The 17897-nt window shown below is 49.1% G+C and overlaps 1 protein-coding gene across 2 annotated transcripts in view; it reads left to right on the top strand.

Annotated features, from left to right (window-relative positions):
• CCDC18 (coiled-coil domain containing 18) overlaps positions 1 to 17897 on the top strand; it is a 434514-nt gene that overhangs the window by 398684 nt on the left and 17933 nt on the right. For both annotated transcript variants that reach the window (XM_063939870.1, XM_063939871.1), the window contains exon 26: positions 5832 to 5948. In XM_063939870.1, coding sequence (XP_063795940.1) covers positions 5832 to 5948 — 117 coding nt within the window. The remainder of the gene's footprint in view (positions 1 to 5831; positions 5949 to 17897) is intronic.

Genomic DNA, 17897 nt, shown 5'->3' with positions numbered 1-17897 from the left:
TGTGGAATGTTTTAAATGCAAATGTGGCTTTATTACATAAGAGATTGGACAAAGCAGAGTCCAGGGATAAAACAGGGAGTCAATCAATGGCTTTGACTGTGTCACAGGGCCCTTCAGGGTCTCAAAAACGTCCCCTGTCCCAAGTAGCAGACACTGATACCGACACGGATTCTGACTCCAGTGACGACTACGATGATGCGAGGTTACACCCAAGGGTGGCCAAAAGTATTCATTATATGATTATTGCAATAAAAGATGTTTTACATATCACAGATGACCCCTCTGTCCCTGACATGAGGGTATGCATGTTTAAGGAAAAGAAACCTGAGGTAACCTTTCCCCCATCTCATGAGCTGAACGCGTTATTTGAAAAGGCTTGGGAAACTCCAGACAAAAAACTGCAGATTCCCAAGAGGATTCTTATGGCATATCCTTTTCCTACACAGGACAGGGTACGGTGGGAAGCCTCGCCCAGGGTGGACAAGGCTTTAACGTGCTTGTCCAAGAAGGTGGCGCTACCGTCTCCAGACACGGTGGCCCTCAAGGATCCTGCTGATCGCAGACAGGAAACTACCTTAAAATCAATTTATTCACATACGGGTGCTTTGCTCAGACCGGCAATAGCATCGGCTTGGGTTTGTAGTGCGGTAGCAGCTTGGACAGATACCTTGTCAGCTGACATTGATACCCTAGATAGGGATACCATTTTATTGACCTTAGGTCACATTAAAGACCCAGTCTGATATATGAGAGACGCTCAGAGAGACGTTGGGCTGCAAGGTTCAAGAGCCAACGCCATGGCGATTTCTGCTAGGCAAGCCCTGTGGACCCCCCAATGGACGGGTGATACCGACTCAAAGAGGCATATGGAAGTTTTGCCTTACAAGGGTGAGGTGTTATTTGGGGAAGGTCTCGCGGACCTGGTTTCCACAGCTACCGCGGGTAAATCTACTTTTTTGCCTTATGTTCCCCCACAGCAAAAGAAAACACCACAATATCAGATGCAGTCCTTTCGGTCGCATAAATCCAGAAGAGATCGGGGCTCTTCCTTCCTCGCCAGAGGTAAGGGTAAAGGGAAAAGAATGCCTGCCACGGTTAGTTCCCAGGAGCAGAAGTCCTCCCTGGCTTCTACTAAATCCACCGCATGACGCTGGGGCTCCACTGAGGGAGTCCGCGCCGGTGGGGGCATGTCTTCGACTCTTCAGCCAGGTCTGGGTTCAGTCAGACGTGGATCCTTGGGCGATGGAAATTGTATCCCAGGGCTACAAGCTGGAATTCGAAGAGGTGCCTCCGCGCCAATTTTTCAAATCGGCTTTACTAGTTTCTCCCCGAGAAAGGGAGATAGTTTTAGCTGCAATTCAAAAGCTGTGTCAACAGCAAGTGATTGTCAAGGTTCCTCTAGTTCAACAGGGGAAGGGGTACTATTCAACCCTGTTTGTGGTTCCGAAACCGGATGGCTCGGTCAGACCCATTCTAAATCTAAAATCCCTAAACCTGTACTTGCAAAAGTTCAAATTCAAGATGGAATCGCTCCGGGCAGTTATCTCCAGCCTGGAAGGGGGGGATTTTATGGTGTCACTGGACATAAAGGATGCATACCTTCATGTCCCCATATATCCCCCTCATCAGGCGTACCTGAGATTCGCTGTACAGGGCTGTCATTACCAGTTTCAGACGTTGCCGTTTGGGCTTTCCACGGCCCCGAGGATTTTCACCAAGGTAATGGCGGAAATGATGGTGCTCCTGCGCAGGCAGGGAGTCACAATTATCCCGTACTTGGACAATCTCCTGATAAAAGCGAGATCGAGAGATCAGTTGCTGAAAAGCGTGTCGCTCTCCCTGAGAGTGCTCCAGCAGCATGGCTGGATTCTAAATCTACCAAAGTCACAGTTGGTTCCAACGACTCGGCTATCGTTCTTAGGCATGATTCTGGACACGGAACAAAAGAGGGTTTTTCTCCCGATGGAAAAAGCCCAGGAACTCCAGAACATGGTCAGAGACCTGTTAAAACCGAACAGAGTGTCAGTTCATCAATGCACTCGAGTAATGGGAAAAATGGTGGCGACCTACGAGGCGATCCCCTTCGGCAGGTTTCATGCGAGGACATTTCAGTGGGACCTTCTGCACAAGTGGTCCGAGTCCCATCTTCAAATTCATCAGAAAATAAGCTTGTCCCCCAGGGCCAGGGTGTCTTTCCTGTGGTCAGAGCCGGATTAAGAGGGGTGCCCCGGGGGTCAGTACCCCGGGCCCCCCTGTTTTAAGGGGCCCCCTGGCCAAAGCTCTGCACCGATCTACAGGTTGCCGGGGCAGGAGGGATCCACGCTGTGCATGTGGCTTCCTCCCCCCTCCTCTCGGGCAGCACGGTCGGGGACTGAGTCAAGCAATCTCCAGCCTTCGCTGCTGCCAGGAGAGATGCTGCTGGCGGCAGAGGCTGGAGATTGCTTGACTCAGTCCCCGACCGTGCTGCCCGAGAGGAGGGGGGAGGAAGCCGCATGCACAGCCGCACTCCTCCCCCGGCAGCGTGGATCCCTCATACCCCGGCAGCCTGGTGTCTTCTATTCTCCCCCTGCTGCAGCGCGGCTCCCGTTGCCTGTGACCGTGGGAGGTGAGCAGCGGGGTGGAGGGGTGGGGGGTAACTGTGGGGGCTGGTGGTCCACTGGGGGGCCCTGCTGCCTTTGGTGCCCCGGGCCCCCAGAGGGCTTAATCCGGCCCTGCCTGTGGTGGCTGCAGAGTGCTCACCTTCTAGAGGGTTGCAGGTTCGGCTTTCAGGATTGGGTTCTGGTGACCACGGACGCGAGCCTCCGAGGATGGGGAGCAGTCACACAAGGAAGAAATTTTCAGGGACTATGGTCGAGCCAGGAGGCTTGTCTACACATCAACATTCTAGAATTAAGGGCCATATACAACGGCCTACGACAAGCGGAGAATCTTCTTCGCGACCTACCGATTCTGATTCAATCAGACAACGTCACAGCCGTGGCTCATGTAAACCGCCAAGGCAGGACAAGGAGCAGAGTGGCAATGGCGGAAGCCACCAGGATTCTTCGCTGGGCGGAAAATCACGTAAGCGCTCTGTCAGCAGTCTTCATTCCGGGAGTGGACAACTGGGAAGCAAACTTCCTCAGCAGACACGATCTCCATCCAGGAGAGTGGGGACTTCATCAAGAAGTTTTTGCAGAGATAACAAGTATTTGGGGTCTTCCTCAAATAGACATGATGGCGTCACACCTCAACAAGAAGATTCGGAGGTATTGTGCCAGGTCAAGGGACCCTCAGGCAGTAGCGGTAGACGCCCTGGTGACACCGTGGGTGTTTCAATCGGTCTATGTGTTCCCTCCTCTTCCTCTCATCTCAAAAATATTGAGAATAATAAGACGAAAAAGAGTTCGGACAATGCTCATTGTTCCAGATTGGCCTCAAAGGCCCTGGTATTCAGATCTTCAGGAGATGCTCACAGAAGATCCATGGCCTCTTCCTCTCAGGGAGGACCTGTTGCGGTTACGTTTGACGGCATGGCGATTGAACACCGAATCCTTTCTGGGAAAGGTATTCCGGAGGAAGTCATCCCTACTCTGATAAAGGCTAGGAAGGAGGTGACGGCAAAACATTATCACCGTATCTGGAGGAAGTATTTATCTTGGTGTGAAGCCAAAAATGCTCCTACGGAAGATTTCCACTTTTCTCCACTTTCTACAGACAGGAGTGGATATGGGCCTGAAGTTAGGCTCCATTAAGGTACAGATTTCGGCCCTATCTATATTCTTTCAGAAGGAATTGGCTTCTCTCCCAGAAGTCCAGACTTTTGTAAAGGGAGTGCTGCACATCCAGCCTCCTTTTGTGCCCCCAGTGGCACCTTGGGACCTTAACGTGGTGTTACAGTTCCTAAAATCTCACTGGTTTGAGCCTCTTCAAACAGTTCAATAAAAATTTCTCACTTGGAAGGTGGTCATGTTGTTGGCCTTGGCATCTGCAAGGCGGGTGTCCGAATTGGCGGCTTTGTCTCACAAAAGCCCCTAGCTAATTTTCCATGTGGATAGAGCAGAGTTGAGGACGCGTCCTCAATGTTTGCCTAAGGTGGTTTCATCTTTTCATATGAACCAACCTATTGTGGTGCCGGTGGCTATGGGAGACTTGGAGGATTCCAAGTCCCTGGATGTAGTCAGGGCCTTAAAAATTTACGTAGCCAGGACGGCTCAGATTAGGAAAACAGAGGTACTGTTTGTCCTGTATGCGGCCAACAAGGTTAGCGCTCCTGCTTCTAAGCAGACTATTGCTCGCTGGATCTGTAACACTATTCAGCAGGCTCATTCTACGGCTGGATTGCCGTTACCAAAATCGGTAAAGGCCCATTCCACTAGGAAGGTGGGCTCTTCTTGGGCGGCTGCCCGAGGTGTCTCGGCGTTACAGCTTTGCCGAGCAGCTACTTGGTCGGGTTCAAACACCTTTGCAAAATTCTACAAGTTTGATACCCTGGCTGATGAGGAGCTCATGTTTGCTCAATCGGTGCTGCAGAGTCATCCGCACTCTCCCGCCCGGTTTGGAGCTTTGGTATAATCCCCATGGTCCTTACGGAGTCCCCAGCATCCTCTAGAACGTAAGAGAAAATACTGTAAGATTTTAAACCTACCGGTAAATCTTTTTCTCCTAGTCCGTAGAGGATGCTGGGCGCCCGTCCCAGTGCGGACATATTTCTGCAAGGCTTGTATATAGTTGTTGCTTACATAAGGGTTATGTTACAGTTAAGATCAGTCTTTGGCTGATGCTGTTTTGTTCATACTGTTAACTGGTTGCGTATATTCCAGGTTATACGGTGTGGATGGTGTTGGCTAGTATGAATCTTGCCCTTAGATTAACAAAAATCCTTTCCTCGTACTCTCCGTCTCCTCTGGGCACAGTTTCTCTAACTGAGGTCTGGAGGAGGGGCATAGAGGGAGGAGCCAGTGCACACCCATTGTAAAGTCTTTAGAGTGCCCATGTCTCCTGCGGAGCCCGTCTATACCCCATGGTCCTTACGGAGTCCCCAGCATCCTCTACGGACTAGGAGAAAAAGATTTACCGGTAGGTTTAAAATCTTATTATCTCCTACATTAGGCTATTCTTAAAAAGCTCTGACACTGAAATCATGAGGGGAAACTGCCATTTCTGCATGATATTAGGGGGATAAAGGGCTTGTTAATTCCGCCAGCTCCTTGTGTCAGCACCTGTTAAGAGTTGGGAACGAAGTGCCGGCTGTCAGGATGCCGATTGTGAGGAGACCGACAGCGGCATCCCGACATAGGGTGTTAAGGAGTCTAACTCTCCCTTTTAGGTGTCTAACCTTACCCCCAACACACAACTTAACCCTAACCACCCCGTGTGTTGCCTAAACCTAACCCTCCCTCCCCGGCGTAGTAAATACCCGGGCCGCTGTGTTGACGATCTTGATCCTGGCGGTCGGGATTCTGGCGTTGGTGTTGTATCCCCTTTCGGGATACCGGCGTCTGCATTCCTTCGTGTCTTGGGATTCCGGCACCAGGATCACGACCGTCGGGATGGTATCCGCATCCCTCTGTTAATACAGACGGAAAGCAGCACACATACCGTGTGGTATGTTTAGTAAGAACTGGCCATATCACAGGGCAAACACAGTGATAGAACATTGAGCTATAACATAGACACTTGTGCTAGGGCTATTAAAGTGAAAAATTAGTTTTTGGGTTGTAGTCCCTTTTATTGTCTGAATTACAGAAGAGTGAAGACTTGTGGGAAACATGTTGCATGGAATTTACAAGCCAGTTATTCTATTATTACATGAGAGTAACTACAAATCCATTCTGGTTTCATATTGGCAGCTGCAGCGTTTGGAACAAGACTTAGATGAAGCACAAGATACAATTTGTCATTTAAAAACACAGCTTGAAGCCAGAAATGAGGTGATCAAAGCAACCAACGAAGTTTTGATCCTGAAGGTGAAATCATATTTTTTGAAATAAATGTGTATGTGTCTTAGTGTTCTATACCAGAATGGTCTTTTGGAGATAAGTGAATTAGGGGTCTATGTACTAAGCCTTTGAGAGAGATAAGTGGACAGAGAAAAAGTACCACCAACCACCTCCTAACTGTACTTTTTCAAACACAGCCTGTAACATGGCAGTTAAGGCCCGTACACACTGGTTGATATATCGGCCGTTCTCTTGAACGGCTGATATATCGCGGGACCGTCGGCCAGTGTGTACGGCCGATATGTCTGTGAACTTCGTCGTTAACAGACGTATCGCGTCGGCCGCGCAGCACAGCCGATGGCCAATATATCTACTGATATATTGGCGCGTCGCTGTGTGTGTACGGGGCGGTCGGTCGACCGCCCGTACACATGCTGCGGCGGCCGGCGGTGATTGACAGCTGAACTGGGCGGGCGGGTGTACACGCCCACCCAGTTCATGACGTCAGTCCCCGACGGATCGGGCAGTGTGTATGCTGAACAAACTGCTCGATCCGTCCATAGATATATCTGCAGATCAGTTGATCTGCAGATATATCTATTAGTATGTACCCACCTTTACTTTATGGCTGATTGGCTAGTACTTTATCTCCATCCACTTTATCTCACTCCAAGGCGTATGTAGACCCCTTAGTTTCTATACATAGTTCCTTGACTCAGAAATAGAAGTAAAAATGCTTAAAAGTGCTGGTAAAGTGTGGGGGTTTTAATCCATTCTAGGACAAATTGGGATGACTTCTTGCTTGTGAAATATATTAAATGATAATGGTATTAGCTGATAATGGTATTCGCTCGGCCAGTGGTTCTCAAACTGTGTGCCATGGGGTGCCTCAGGATACTTGCAGGGGTGCCTCGGGTTGGTGATAGAGAACTAATTCAAATTATTTATGGTCAATGTACTAGGCAAAACCAGTGCTGGTGGCTGCCAATCATAAAATATGCGGACAAACAGAACCGAATCTTGTACCTCACCACTTAATTAAGCCTAAGGATGACATAAAAACAAAATTTACTTAATTCAATATTTAAAAAAATAAATAAATCCAATAAGAAACTTTGGCCTAGGGGTGCCATGAAAAAAATTCTGATACTCTAGGACGCCATGATTCAAAAAAGCTTGGGAACCACTGAGCTAGGCAATGAGTAGGGAGAGATTAGACAGGGACCTGGAAAGAAAGACTGAAGGAAAAGCAGTACTTGATCTCTCTATAGTGCAATCTGACTATTCCTAAAACATGCTTCCTAAAGCACAGAATGCAGAGTGATGCTCCCCACAGCACTGGCTGTATCCTATAACACTGCTGTTCACTTAATTTGCTTTGTAGGAAGTGCTATGACTTTTGCAAGACTTGTCATTGGGTATCCAGTGATCGAAGCACAGCACAAATATATTGTCATGCAAAGCAATTTCATGTGTATCCAAGAGCGGGACAGAGGCTGGATCCATGCCAGCACGCAGACTGCAGCCCATTCAGTCCGCTTCAGCCATATATTGACTGGTGCAGGCCTACTGCGGAGCCTCCTTCATTGGTCCCAATATGATCATTATATATACATTAGCCAGGAAGCCCCAACACAGGCAGATGAGGATGCATTCTCTCATAGGAGTAGTTTTCTTCCCAAAATAGTCAAGGTATATGATATTTTGGGGTTTGCTTATTACTCTGAGTAAAGTCCTCAAAATATTGACCACTTTGGCCATTGTGAAAGAGCTCATATCCAGATATGATGTTAGGTCTACCTGCATCTTGCCGACATGGTCATGCAGCATGTCAACATTCGTGTCTACATGAATGCTAGGTCGACATGATAGAATGTCAACGTACTGTCCCTGTGGTCCAGCATTCCCAGCGGCTGCAGCGGTTCCAAAGTAGTCTTCCAGGTCCCAGCGTTTTGTGTGACCTGTGTGCTGAGCAGCTGTTCAGGTGAGTTATCTCCCCGTAACCCTCCGTTTAGTGCCTAAGCTTAACCTCCCCTCACAGCCTGACCGTAACCGTCGTCATTCTGAGCATGACAACATGGTGCCTGTCAGCCATGTGACTGGTTCCCTCATGTCCACCCTACTCTAGCCCACCACAGGAGAGTGCTTTGTCAGTGACAACAGGGCTGGTTGGTCTACAGTAAATGTGATAAAACATGTATAACAAGGGAGCGCCGACGAATAAGTGATTTTTCTCTGACGTCCTAGTGGATGCTGGGACTCCGTAAGGACCATGGGGAATAGCGGCTCCGCAGGAGACAGGGCACAAAATAAAAGCTTAAGGATCAGGTGGTGTGCACTGGCTCCTCCCCCTATGACCCTCCTCCAAGCCTCAGTTAGATTTTTGTGCCCGGCCGAGAAGGGTGCAATCTAGGTGGCTCTCCTGAGCTGCTTAGAATAAAAGTTTAGTTTAGGTTTTTTTATTTTCAGTGAGTCCTGCTGGCAACAGGCTCACTGCATCGTGGGACTAAGGGGAGAAGAAACGGACTCACCTGAGTGCAGAGTGGATCGGGTTTCTTAGGCTACTGGACATTAGCTCCAGAGGGACGATCACAGGTTCAGCCTGGATGGGTCACCGGAGCCGCGCCGCCGTCCCCCTTACAGAGCCAGAAGAGACGAAGAGGTCCGGTGAAATCGGTGGCAGAAGACATCCTGTCTTCAGTCTAAGGTAGCGCACAGCACCGCAGCTGTGCGCCATTGCTCTCAGCACACTTCACACTCCGGTCACTGAGGGTGCAGGGCGCTGGGGGGGAGCGCCCTGAGACGCAATATAACAATATACCTTAGGTGGCAAAAAGAATACATCACATATAGCTCCTGGGCTATATGGATGTATTTTAATCCCCTGCCATTTTTACACAAAAAAGCGGGAGATAAGGACGTCGTGAAGGGGCGGAGCCTATCTCCTCAGCACACAAGCGCCATTTTCCCTCACAGCTCCGCTGGAAGGACGGCTCCCTGACTCTCCCCTGCAGTCCTGCTTCAGAATCAGGGTAAAAAAGAGAAGGGGGGGGCATTTTTGGCAGCAAATAACGATAATAACAGCAGCTATAAGGGAATAACACTTATATAAGGTTATCCCTGTATATATATATATAGCGCTGGGTGTGTGCTGGCAGACTCTCCCTCTGTCTCTCCAAAGGGCTAAGTGGGGTCCTGTCCTCTATCAGAGCATTCCCGGTGTGTGTGCTGTGTGTCGGTACGCGTGTGTCGACATGTATGAGGAGGAAAATGATGTGGAGGCGGAGCAGTTGCCTGTGTTGGTGATGTCACCCCCTAGGGAGTCGACACCTGACTGGATGATTGTATTTAAACAATTAAGTGATAATGTCAGCAATTTGCAAAAAACTGTTGACGACATGAGACAGCCGGCAAATCAATTAGTGCCTGTCCAGGCGTCTCAGACACCGTCAGGGGCGCTAAAACGCCCGTTACCTCAGTGGGTCGACACAGACCCTGACACAGATACTGAGTCTAGTGTCGACGGTGACGAGACAAACGTAATGTCCAGTAGGGCCACACGTTACATGATCACGGCAATGAAAGAGGCATTGAACCTTTCTGACACTACAAGTACCACAAAGAAGGGTATTATGTGGGGTGAGAAAAAACTACCAATAGTTTTTCCTGAGTCAGAGGAAATAAATGAGGTGTGTGAAAAAGCGTGGGTTTCCCCCGATAAAAAACAGCTAATTTCTAAAAAATTATTAGCATTATATCCCTTCCCGCCGGAGGTTAGGGCGCGTTGGGAAACACCCCCTAGGGTAGATAAGGCGCTCACACGTTTATCTAAACAAGTAGCGTTACCGTCTCCTGATACGGCCACCCTCAAAGAACCAGCTGATAGAAGGCTGGAAAATATCCTAAAAAGTATATACACACATACTGGTGTTATACTGCGACCAGCAATCGCCTCAGCCTGGATGTGCAGTGCTGGAGTCGCATGGTCGGATTCCCTGACTGAGAATATTGATACCCTGGATAGGGACAATATTTTGTTAACTATAGAACATTTAAAGGATGCATTACTATATATGCGTGATGCACAGAGGGATATTTGCACCCTGGCATCAAGAGTAAGTGCTATGTCCATCTCTGCCAGAAGAGCGTTATGGACGCGACAGTGGTCAGGGGATGCGGATTCCAAACGGCACATGGAAGTATTGCCGTATAAAGGGGAGGAGTTATTTGGGGCTGGTCTATCGGACCTGGTGGCCACGGCAACGGCTGGAAAATCCACCTTTTTACCCCAGGTCACTCCACATCAGCAGAAAAAGACACCGTCTTTTCAAACTCAGTCCTTTCGTTCCCATAAGTACAAGCGAGCAAAAGGCCACTCTTTTCTGCCCCGGGGCAGAGGAAGAGGAAAAAGACTGCACCATGCAGCCGCTTCACAGGAGCAGAAGCCCTCCCCTGCTTCTGCCAAGTCTTCAGCATGACGCTGGGGCTTTACAAGCAGACTCAGATATGGTGGGGGCCCGTCTCAAGAATTTCAACGCGCAGTGGGCTCACTCGCAAGTGGATCCCTGGATTCTACAGGTAGTATCGCAAGGGTACAAACTGGAATTCGAGGCGTTTCCCCCTCGTCGGTTCCTGAAGTCTGCTTTACCAAAGTCTCCCTCCGACAGGGAGGCAGTTTTGGAAGCCATTCACAAGCTGTATTCCCAGCAGGTGATAATCAAGGTACCCCTCCTGCAACAAGGAAAGGGGTATTATTCCACGCTGTTTGTGGTACCGAAGCCGGACGGCTCGGTGAGACCAATTTTAAATCTGAAATCCTTGAACACTTACATAAAAAGGTTCAAATTCAAGATGGAGTCACTCAGAGCAGTGATAGCGAACCTGGAAGAAGGGGACTATATGGTGTCTCTGGACATCAAAGATGCTTATCTCCACGTCCCAATATACCCTTCTCACCAAGGGTACCTCAGGTTTGTAGTACAAAACTGTCATTATCAGTTTCAGACGCTGCCGTTTGGATTGTCCACGGCACCTCGGGTCTTTACCAAGGTAATGGCCGAAATGATGATTCTTCTACGAAGAAAAGGCATTTTAATTATCCCTTACTTGGACGATCTCCTGATAAGGGCAAGATCCAGGGAACAGTTAGAAGTCGGAGTAGCACTATCTCAGGTAGTGTTACGTCAGCACGGGTGGATTCTAAATATTCCAAAATCGCAGCTGATTCCAACGACACGTCTACTGTTCCTAGGAATGATTCTGGACACAGTCCAGAAGAAGGTGTTTCTCCCGGAGGAGAAGGCCAGGGAGTTATCCGAGCTAGTCAGGAACCTCCTAAAACCAGGCCAGGTCTCAGTGCATCAGTGCACGAGGGTCCTGGGAAAAATGGTGGCTTCTTACGAAGCGATTCCATTCGGAAGATTCCATGCAAGAACATTTCAGTGGGATCTACTGGACAAATGGTCCGGATCGCATCTGCAGATGCATCAGAGGATAACCCTGTCGCCAAGGACAAGGGTGTCTCTCCTGTGGTGGCTGCAGAGTGCTCATCTACTAGAGGGCCGCAGATTTGGCATTCAGGATTGGATCCTGGTAACCACGGATGCCAGCCTGAGAGGCTGGGGAGCAGTCACACAGGGAAGGAATTTCCAGGGCTTGTGGTCAAGCATGGAAACATCTCTTCATATAAACATTCTGGAACTAAGGGCCATTTACAATGCCCTAAGTCAAGCAAAACCTCTGCTTCAGGGTCAGGCGGTGTTGATCCAATCGGACAACATCACGTCAGTCGCCCACGTAAACAGACAGGGCGGCACGAGAAGCAGGAGGGCAATGGCAGAAGCTGCAAGGATTCTTCGCTGGGCGGAAAATCATGTGATAGCACTGTCAGCAGTGTTCATTCCGGGAGTGGACAACTGGGAAGCAGACTTCCTCAGCAGACACGACCTTCACCCGGGAGAGTGGGGACTTCACCCAGAAGTCTTCCACCTGATTGTAAACCGTTGGGAAAAACCAAAGGTGGACATGATGGCGTCACGTCTAAACAAAAAACTGGACAGATATTGCGCCAGGTCAAGGGACCCTCAGGCAATAGCAGTGGACGCTCTGGTAACGCCGTGGGTGTACCAGTCAGTGTATGTGTTCCCTCCTCTGCCTCTCATACCAAAAGTACTGAGAATCATAAGAAGGAGAGGAGTAAGAACTATACTCGTGGTCCCGGATTGGCCAAGAAGGACTTGGTACCCGGAACTTCAAGAGATGCTCACGGACGAACCGTGGCCTCTACCTCTAAGACAGGACCTGCTACTGCAGGGGCCTTGTCTGTTTCAAGACTTACCGCGGCTGCGTTTGACGGCATGGCGGTTGAACGCCGGATCCTGAGGGAAAAAGGCATTCCAGAAGAAGTCATTCCTACTCTGGTCAAAGCCAGGAAGGACGTAACCGCAAAACATTATCACCGCATTTGGCGTAAATATGTTGCGTGGTGTGAGGCCAAGAGGGCCCCTACAGAGGAATTTCAACTGGGTCGTTTCCTTCATTTCCTGCAAACAGGACTGTCTATGGGCCTAAAATTAGGGTCCATTAAGGTTCAAATTTCGGCCCTGTCGATTTTCTTCCAAAAAGAACTGGCTTCAGTACCTGAAGTTCAGACATTTGTAAAAGGGGTGCTGCACATACAGCCTCCTTTTGTGCCTCCAGTGGCACCTTGGGATCTCAATGTGGTGTTGAGTTTTCTAAAGTCACATTGGTTTGAACCACTTTCCACTGTGGACTTAAAATATCTCACATGGAAGGTGTCGATGCTGTTAGCCTTGGCTTCAGCCAGGCGTGTGTCAGAATTGGCGGCTTTATCATATAAAAGGCCTTACTTAATTTTTCATTCTGACAGGGCGGAATTGAGGACTCGTCCTCAATTTCTACCTAAGGTGGTTTCTGCATTTCACATGAACCAACCTATTGTGGTACCTGCGGCTACCAGGGACTTAGAGGACTCTAAGTTGCTTGACGTTGTCAGGGCCTTGAAAATATATGTTTCCAGGACGGCTGGAGTCAGAAAATCTGACTCGCTGTTTATCCTGTATGCACCTAACAAACTGGGTGCTCCTGCTTCTAAGCAGACGATTGCTCGTTGGATTTGTAGTACAATTCAGCTTGCACATTCTGTGGCAGGATTGCCACAGCCAAAATCAGTAAAAGCCCATTCCACAAGGAAAGTGGGCTCATCTTGGGCGGCTGCCCGAGGGGTCTCGGCTTTACAACTTTGCCGAGCAGCTACTTGGTCAGGGGCAAACACGTTTGCTAAATTCTACAAATTTGATACCCTGGCTGAGGAGGACCTGGAGTTCTCTCATTCGGTGCTGCAGAGTCATCCGCACTCTCCCGCCCGTTTGGGAGCTTTGGTATAATCCCCATGGTCCTTACGGAGTCCCAGCATCCACTAGGACGTCAGAGAAAATAAGATTTTACTTACCGATAAATCTATTTCTCATAGTCCGTAGTGGATGCTGGGCGCCCATCCCTAGTGCGGATTGTCTGCAATACTTGTATATAGTTATTGTTACAAAAATTCGGGTTATTATTGTTGTGAGCCATCTTTTCAGAGGCTCCCTTGCGTTTATCATACTGTTAACTGGGTTCAGATCACAAGTTGTACGGTGTGATTGGTGTGGCTGGTATGAGTCTTACCCGGGATTCAATATCCTTCCTTATTATGTACGCTCGTCCGGGCACAGTATCCTAACTGAGGCTTGGAGGAGGGTCATAGGGGGAGGAGCCAGTGCACACCACCTGATCCTTAAGCTTTTATTTTGTGCCCTGTCTCCTGCGGAGCCGCTATTCCCCATGGTCCTTACGGAGTCCCAGCATCCACTACGGACTATGAGAAATAGATTTATCGGTAAGTAAAATCTTATTTTTTTAATTATCCAATAAAATATAAGAAATTCTTTATACATACAGTAATATTATCACATAAACACCAGCCTGTATTAATCACATAAAACATACGTATATTAAAAATGAGAAATATAAAGCAAAGCATAGATCCTCCTAAATGCCACAAAATACATAAACTTTCTGCTGCTTTATCTTGGTCATTGCTAGAAATAAGTATCCAGGTGCCGTTGCCTGTTAGTAATCAACCTTGCTGATCTTAAAATTAGCAGTCACTTTTATAATGTTAGCCATGCAGTGTTAAGCTAGGTACACACTTGCAGATTTTTTTTTGGTCATAGAAACATAGAATTTGACAGCAGATAAGAACCACTCGGACCATCTAGTCTGACCCTTTTTTTCTCTAACGTCCTAGTGGATGCTGGGGACTCCGAAAGGACCATGGGGAATAGCGGCTCCGCAGGAGACTGGGCACAAAAGTAAAAAGCTTTAGGACTACCTGGTGTGCACTGGCTCCTCCCCCTATGACCCTCCTCCAAGCCTCAGTTAGATTTTTGTGCCCGAACGAGACGGGTGCAGGCTAAGGGGCTCTCCTGAGCTGCTTAGTGTAAAAGTTTAAAGTAGGTTTTTTATTTTCAGTGAGACCTGCTGGCAACAGGCTCACTGCACCGAGGGACTAAGGGGAGAAGAAGCGAACTCACCTGCGTGCAGAGTGGATTGGGCTTCTTAGGCTACTGGACATTAGCTCCAGAGGGACGATCACAGGCCCAGCCATGGATGGGTCCCGGAGCCGCGCCGCCGGCCCCCTTACAGAGCCAGAAGAGTGAAGAGGTCCGGAAAATCGGCGGCAGAAGACGTCCTGTCTTCAATAAGGTAGCGCACAGCACCGCAGCTGTGCGCCATTGCTCTCAGCACACTTCACACTCCGGTCACTGAGGGTGCAGGGCGCTGGGGGGGGCGCCCTGAGACGCAATAAAAAACCTTTGTTTGGCAAAAAATACATCACATATAGCTCCTGGGCTATATGGATGCATTTAACCCCTGCCAATTTTTCCATTAGAAAGCGGGAGAAAGGCCGCCGATAAGGGGGCGGAGCCTATCTCCTCAGCACACTGGCGCCATTTTTTCCTCACAGCTCCGTTGGAGGAAGGCTCCCTGACTCTCCCCTGCAGTCCTGCACTACAGAAACAGGGTAAAACAAGAGAGGGGGGGCACTAAATTGGCATATTAATATATACAGCAGCTATATTAGGGAAAAACACTTATATAAGGTTATCCCTATATATATATAGCGCTCTGGTGTGTGCTGGCAAACTCTCCCTCTGTCTCCCCAAAGGGCTAGTGGGGTCCTGTCCTCTATCAGAGCATTCCCTGTGTGTGTGCTGTGTGTCGGTACGCTGTGTCGACATGTATGAGGAGGAAAATGATGTGGAGGCGGAGCAATTGCCTGTGTTAGTGATGTCACCCCCTAGGGAGTCGACACCTGACTGGATGGTCTTATGGAAAGAATTACGTGATAGTGTCGGCACTTTACAAAAGACTGTTGACGACATGAGACAGCCGGCAAATCAGTTAATACCTGTACAGGCGTCTCAAACACCGTCAGGGGCTATAAAACGCCCGTTACCTCAGGTCGATACAGACACTGACACGGACACTGACTCCAGTGTCGACGGTGAGGAAACAAACGTATTTTCCAGTAGGGCCACACGTTACATGATCACGGCAGTGAAGGAGGTTTTGAACATTTCTGATACTACAAATACCACAAAAAAGGGTATTATGTGGGGTGTGAAAAAACTACCCGTAGTTTTTCCTGAATCAGATTAATTAAATGAGGTGTGTGATGAAGCGTGGGTTTCCCCCGATAAAAAACTGCTAATTTCTAAAAAATTATTGGCATTATACCCTTTCCCGCCAGAGGTTAGGGCGCGTTGGGAAACACCCCCTAGAGTGGATAAGGCGCTCACACGCTTATCAAAACAAGTGGCGTTACCGTCTCCGGATACGGCCGCCCTCAAGGAACCAGCTGATAGGAAGCTGGAAAATATCCTAAAAAGTATATACACACATACTGGTATTATACTGCGACCAGCAATCGCCTCAGCCTGGATGTGCAGTGCTGGGGTGGCTTGGTCGGATTCCCTGACTGAAAATATTGATACCCTGGACAGGGACAATATATTATTGACTATAGAGCATTTAAAGGATGCATTTCTATATATGCGTGATGCACAGAGGGATATTTGCACTCTGGCATCAAGAGTAAGTGCGATGTCCATTTCTGCCAGAAGAGGGTTATGGACACGACAGTGGTCAGGTGATGCGGATTCCAAACGGCATATGGAAGTATTGCCGTATAAAGGGGAGGAGTTATTTGGGGTTGGTCTATCGGACCTGGTGGCCACGGCAACGGCTGGGAAATCCACCTTTTTACCCCAAGTCACCTCGCAGCAGAAAAAGATACCGTCTTTTCAGGCTCAGTCCTTTCGTCCCCATACGGGCAAGCGGGCAAAAGGCCACTCATATCTGCCCCGGGGCAGAGGAAGGGGAAAAAGACTGCAGCAGACAGCCTCTTCCCACGAACAGAAGCCCTCCCCCACTTCTGCCAAGTCCTCAGCATGACGCTGGGGCCTTACAAGCGGACTCAGGCACGGTGGGGGCCCGTCTCAAGAATTTCAGCGCGCAATGGGCTCACTCGCAAGTGGACCCCTGGATCCTGCAGGTAGTATCTCAGGGGTACAAATTGGAATTCGAGACGTCTCCCCCTCGCCGGTTCCTGAAGTCTGCTTTACCAACGTCTCTCCCCGACAGGGAGGCGGTATTGGAAGCCATTCACAAGCTGTATTCCCAGCAAGTGATAATCAAGGTACCCCTCCTTCACCAGGGAAAGGGGTATTATTCCACGCTGTTTGTGGTACCGAAGCCGGACGGCTCGGTGAGACCCATTTTAAATCTGAAATCCTTGAACACTTACATAAAAAGGTTCAAGTTCAAGATGGAGTCACTCAGAGCAGTGATAGCGAACCTGGAAGAAGGGGACTATATGGTGTCTCTGGACATCAAGGATGCTTACCTCCATGTCCCAATTTGCCCTTCTCACCAAGAGTACCTCAGGTTTGTGGTACAGAACTGTCACTATCAGTTTCACACGCTGCCGTTTGGATTGTCCACGGCACCCCGGGTCTTTACCAAGTAATGGCCGAAATGATGATTCTTCTTCGAAGAAAAGGCGTCTTAATTATCCCTTACTTGGACGATCTCCTGATAAGGGCAAGGTCCAGGGAACAGTTAGAGGTCGGAGTAGCACTATCTCAAGTAGTACTACGACAGCACGGATGGATTCTAAATATTCCAAAATCGCAGCTGATTCCGATGACACGTCTGCTGTTCCTAGGAATGATTCTGGACACAGTACAGAAAAAGGTGTTTCTCCCGGAAGAGAAAGCCAGGGAGTTATCCGACCTAGTCAGGAACCTCCTAAGACCAGGCCAAGTGTCAGTACATCAATGCACAAGGGTCCTGGGAAAGATGGTGGCTTCTAACGAAGCGATTCTATTCGGCAGATTCCACGCAAGAACTTTTCAGTGGGATCTGCTGGACAAATGGTCCGGATCGCATCTTCAAATGCATCAGCGGATAACCCTGTCTCCAAGGACAAGGGTGTCTCTCCTGTGGTGGTTACAGGGTGCTCATCTCCTAGAGGGCCGCAGATTCGGCATTCAGGATTGGGTCCTGGTGACCACGGATGCCAGCCTGAGAGGCTGGGGAGCAGTCACACAGGGAAGAAATTTCCAGGGCTTGTGGTCAAGCATGGAAACGTCACTTCACATTAATATCCTGGAACTAAGGGCCATTTACAATGCCCTAAGTCAGGCGAGACCTCTGCTTCAGGGTCAGCCGGTGTTGATCCAGTCGGACAACATCACGGCAGTCGCCCACGTAAACAGACAGGGCGGCACAAGAAGCAGGAGGGCAATGACGGAAGTGGCAAGGATTCTTCGCTGGGCGGAAAATCATGTGATAGCACTGTCAGCAGTGTTCATTCCGGGAGTGGACAACTGGGAAGCAGACTTCCTCAGC

Source organism: Pseudophryne corroboree, chromosome 9, assembly GCF_028390025.1.
Source record: "Pseudophryne corroboree isolate aPseCor3 chromosome 9, aPseCor3.hap2, whole genome shotgun sequence".
Lineage (NCBI taxonomy): Eukaryota > Metazoa > Chordata > Amphibia > Anura > Myobatrachidae > Pseudophryne > Pseudophryne corroboree.
This window is presented reverse-complemented; position numbering and strand designations above follow the sequence as displayed.